Consider the following 4,499-nt stretch of genomic DNA (forward strand, 5'->3'; position numbering starts at 1 on the left):
AGGATCCCCCAATAACAACATTGATTGGAATGAGCTGAAGAGACTGTCCCATATGTACATACTCTCACTGTCTCTGACTGGAAACAACAAACTTACCAATGACAATAACTGTGAGCTTGTTTGTATACTAGCAATTATTGCACACAGTATATATCTTAATTTTCTACCTTTCCCTATATCTACCTGTAATACTTGCCTATGTACAAATTAAAGATAGTCTTTTGTTTATTGATTTACACTGTTTGTATTATACTATAGGTAGCTCCATTAAGGATAGCTGATAGAGTATTGTTAGGATTGATACCATCAAGTGAAGAAGGGTGGGCTACTGCAGCTGCCTGTCTCAAACCAGATAAAGGAGGATGGCTACACGTTCATGGAAATGTCACCTCTCACATCACTTCAGCTCCTAATGATGGAAGGAATAGCAGTGTAAAGTGAAGGAGTCTTCATGGTTGTACTGGAGTAACAGTGTAGCTGTTAGGATAAAGACAATATTAGAATCATTGTATAAAGAAGATAATGGTGGTTGGTCTGTTACTGTGAGACATGTAGAACATGTTAAATCATATTCACCTCATGTTGATCATATTGTAACTGATATTGAATGTAGACCTTGTCTTGTATATGTAGAACTTTGAAAATTCATTATTTTTGCACTTTTCTTGTACAATTAGGATCTTTCGCATGACTTTGATCATGTGATATTCTATCTGATACATCACTCAGTGACATTGAGCATGTGGTCTGCACTATCATGGTAGCATCTCTAGAGGACATTCCCCTAGCCCACAGTAGCCAGCTGGCATCAGCGGCCTCCTTGAGTATAAATATACTCGACTATCTATCTCAGCTAGAAGTGTCCTTTATTTTTCATGATCAAAATGGCCAATTCCAGACCTATTTTCATATATATAGATGATTCAAACTTATTTATTCAGGCTAAGAGACTGAGGAAGGATCCAAGAGCTAGAGTAGATATTGGGAGAGTCTGTGATGTTGTTGCTGCTGGTCGTCCTGTAGCTCAGAGGTTCTTGTATGGTTCTGAACCACCTAAAGTTGATACAGTCTGGAAAAAAATTGAAAAGCAACATGTGAAGGTTAATATACACAAAAAAGCAGCCAAGGGAAAGAGAAGAAGGTGGATACACAAATAGTTGCTGATATCACTAAAACGGCCTGCACGACCTCACCAGAAGAAAGAAGCACAATTGTTGTCATAACAGGAGATGCTGACATGATACCTGCCATTGAAAAGGCTCTACAGTATGGATGGAAAGTGGAGGTTGCTATATGGAAGGGTGCAATGTCAGCTGATTACAAGAAAATAGAAGTTAAAAGTAAAGAGGGAATAACACTAAAACCTCAGCTACAACATTTAAATGATCACTGTGAGGATATAATTTTCATCAATAGAAAATGGGATGTTGGATGCAATCTAAGCAAATCTGCTGTTCTCAAAGTTCATAAAAAGGATTTTGATAAATGGCACTCTCTGAAAGATTGGTTTCCAAAAGATGAGTGGTGTAAGGAGGTGGAAACTTTAGCTAATTGTCAATTTCAGTATGATTGGGCAGACTTTGAAGACTCTGGTGTTTCGGGAATGTTTGGACTTATTCTCTATTTCAAAAAAAGTGGATGCCGGAGGGAAGGTTTTTGACTTGGAAGAATTTATGCGGTCAAAATTCAATGGCGAAAAATTAGAGCGATTGCACATTATCAGCGTGCAAGAATATCGAAGCTATACACAATCAATAAAGAAAAAAATCTGGGAGGGTTCTGAGAAGGAGGTTATCTGTTTACAAGAGATCAAGACTGAGCAGGAAGAAAATCTGGGAGAAAATAAAGAAAACCGTGGAATAAAATGTTCTTTTTCTGAGGTAGTCAAAAATGAAGGTACTAAAAGTGAAGATAGACCTACTAAAATATCAAACAATAATAGCTAGACTATACAGAAATGTCTGTTGCGTTATTTTTGCTGAATTTAATTAATACACGATAAATACCGGTAATTAATTTTTGTATTATCTTTTGTATTGACTATTGAATGTGATTGTTGCGTGGTTGTAAACGTGTAATTAGCAAGGGCGTGGCATTGTAGGTGTGGTTTATTTCAAGATTGTTTTCCCTTTCCTAAGCTTTTCTGGGTCCAAATGCACCTCCACTTGTTCCTAAAATGAGAATAACAAAGCAGGTAAGTCTACAAGCACTAGTCCTCCTTCTCTTCTAATCTCCTCCTTCCTCCAGTTGCTCCATAAGACTGTACCATGTCCTCTTGAAAGACTGTCATACCTGGACCTATCATCAATGAGAATACGTAAGAACAACTATGAAGAACAAAGAGAGAGAGACATTATGATAATGCTGTTGGTGATCATTAATAATAAGATACTGGTACAATTAGCCTCGGGCTGAGCTAATTACTGCTTGATTGTTAGCAGCTGATTATTGCTGATTGATGATGGAGGGATTAGCAGCTGTAAAGTGAAGTAGTCTTCATGGTTATGCTGGAGAAATAGTGTAGCTGTTAGTCTGTGACTGTGAGACATGTACGACATGTTAAATCATATTCACCTCATTGTACTGAATTGATATTGAGTGTAGACCTTTTCAAAGAACACTTTGAAAATTCAGCAATCATGCATTTTTGCACATTTTTATTAAAATTAATAATTGTAATTAACAAATCAAAAAAAATTATGCACACATGGCATTCAGCAAAATTATACATTTCTGTAGATCTATAGTCTAGTTATTTTTAACTTTGGTTAGATTAGTATTCTTCATCACCAGAAGTAGCTATATTATATTCATCAGCATCAGTAGCATTGTTGAATGGACAACCTCCCTCCATCGATTCTGTGTAGCTCTGATATGTTTGTGCATCGATGATATGCAACTCTCTAAAATTCTTTTTGAGTTCAGGTATAAACTCTTCCAAGTTAAAAACTCTATCTTGATTGAAATAGAGAACAAGCCCAAATTCTCTCGGATTGCTTTCAGAGTCAATCCAATTATACTCAAATTGGCATTGAGCTATAGCTGTCACCTTCTTATACCATTTGTCAGTTGGGTACCATGTAGGAAAGTGCCATTTATCAAATTGATTTTTATCAACTGTCAGAACTACACCAGACTCTTTTAGGTGGGATATAAGGTCATCGCATGGTTTAAACTTTCGATTGGTAAAAGTTACATCGTCATGTAAATATTTCAGTTTTATTCTCCCGGCCTCGTCAAGTTCTTTGAGCTCAAATGATGTCGCATGTTCCCACATAAAAACCTCCACCTTCCATTTGTGTTCAAGGGCCTCTTCAATGGCTGGTACAACATCTGCATCTCCAGTCATTATAGCAAATGTGCTTCTTCCTTTTTCTGGAGTTTCGCGGGCCATTTCAGTGATGTCATCATAAATATTACACGTACCAGTCGACTCGGCGGTCCGCTTCTCTCTAATTTCAAAACCTAGGTTTCTTAAATTTTTCTCGAACGCAGGTGGAAGTGGAGTGTCAGAACGATACCAAAATCCTTTAACCTGACGACCCGCAGCAACCACTTCAACTAGTTTGCCAATTTCGATTCTAATTCTGGAATCATTGCCGATAGCCGCAATCCATAGGTTTGGGCTATCTACATATATGTAAACGGGTAGTTGGCAATCCACCGTAGCCATATTGATTTGAGGAAATAAATTTAAAAGGAGCTTCAAAGTTGCTAGAGTGCAATTAATGATAAAGACAGCAATGTTTTATAGCCGTGAAGCTAGGCTCCATGTGAGCACTGGTTTTTGATTGGTCCATTGCTAGTTAGTATGTTTAAATAAGGGCGTGGTGTTATGGGTGTGGTTTGTTTATTTCAAGATTGTTTCTATCTTCAGCTCTTAAGTTTTCTATTCTAGGTCCAAATGCACCTCCAGCTGTTCCAACAATGAGAATAACAAAGCAGGTAAGTCTACAAACACTAGTCTTCCTTCTCTTCTAATCTCCTCCTTCCTCCAGTTGCTCCATAAGACTGTACCATGTCCTCTTGAAAGACTGTCATACCTGGACCTATCATCAATGAGAATACGTAAGAACAAAAAAGAGGAACAAAGAGAAACAGAATTATTATGATAATTATTATCCTTATCATGCACTCCTGTTAATAATGGTACAATCAGCCTGGCCTCACCTAATTTGTTTGTTAATAGTTGCCATGGTAACAGTGCAATATAAATTACACATTATTATTATTATTGCATAATATCTTTTATTAATAATTATCCTTGTTGTTGTTCTTGTTTCCATAGCTTATATAGAGCAGTTGGATGACTGTCAGAAGCTCCATACATTAATACTGGAGGATAATGTGATTGACAGTATCAGTAACATTGAGTGGTGCAGGGAACTCTGGACCATTGACCTATCAGGGAACAGAGTAAGAGAGAGAGAGAGAGTACTGTATTTTGGAGCAGTTTTATTTTATAATTACATGTTCTATATTCTCAATCAAAATCTCTT

General features: G+C 37.0%; 1 protein-coding gene across 1 annotated transcript in view; it reads left to right on the forward strand.

The window, feature by feature from the left end:
- Window positions 1-2,084: 2,084 nt before the first annotated feature.
- LOC109585327 (uncharacterized) overlaps window positions 2,085-4,499 on the forward strand; it is a 32,133-nt gene continuing 29,718 nt past the window's right edge. The window contains exons 1-5 of the mRNA XM_020001344.1: window positions 2,085-2,194; window positions 2,248-2,317; window positions 3,899-3,945; window positions 3,999-4,068; window positions 4,289-4,416. Coding sequence (XP_019856903.1) covers window positions 2,177-2,194; window positions 2,248-2,317; window positions 3,899-3,945; window positions 3,999-4,068; window positions 4,289-4,416 — 333 coding nt within the window. The 5' untranslated portion in view covers window positions 2,085-2,176. The remainder of the gene's footprint in view (window positions 2,195-2,247; window positions 2,318-3,898; window positions 3,946-3,998; window positions 4,069-4,288; window positions 4,417-4,499) is intronic.

The sequence above is a fragment of the Amphimedon queenslandica genome, unplaced genomic scaffold (genome assembly GCF_000090795.2).
Source record: "Amphimedon queenslandica unplaced genomic scaffold, v1.1 AMPQUscaffold_13084, whole genome shotgun sequence".
NCBI classification, from domain to species: Eukaryota; Metazoa; Porifera; class Demospongiae; order Haplosclerida; family Niphatidae; genus Amphimedon; species Amphimedon queenslandica.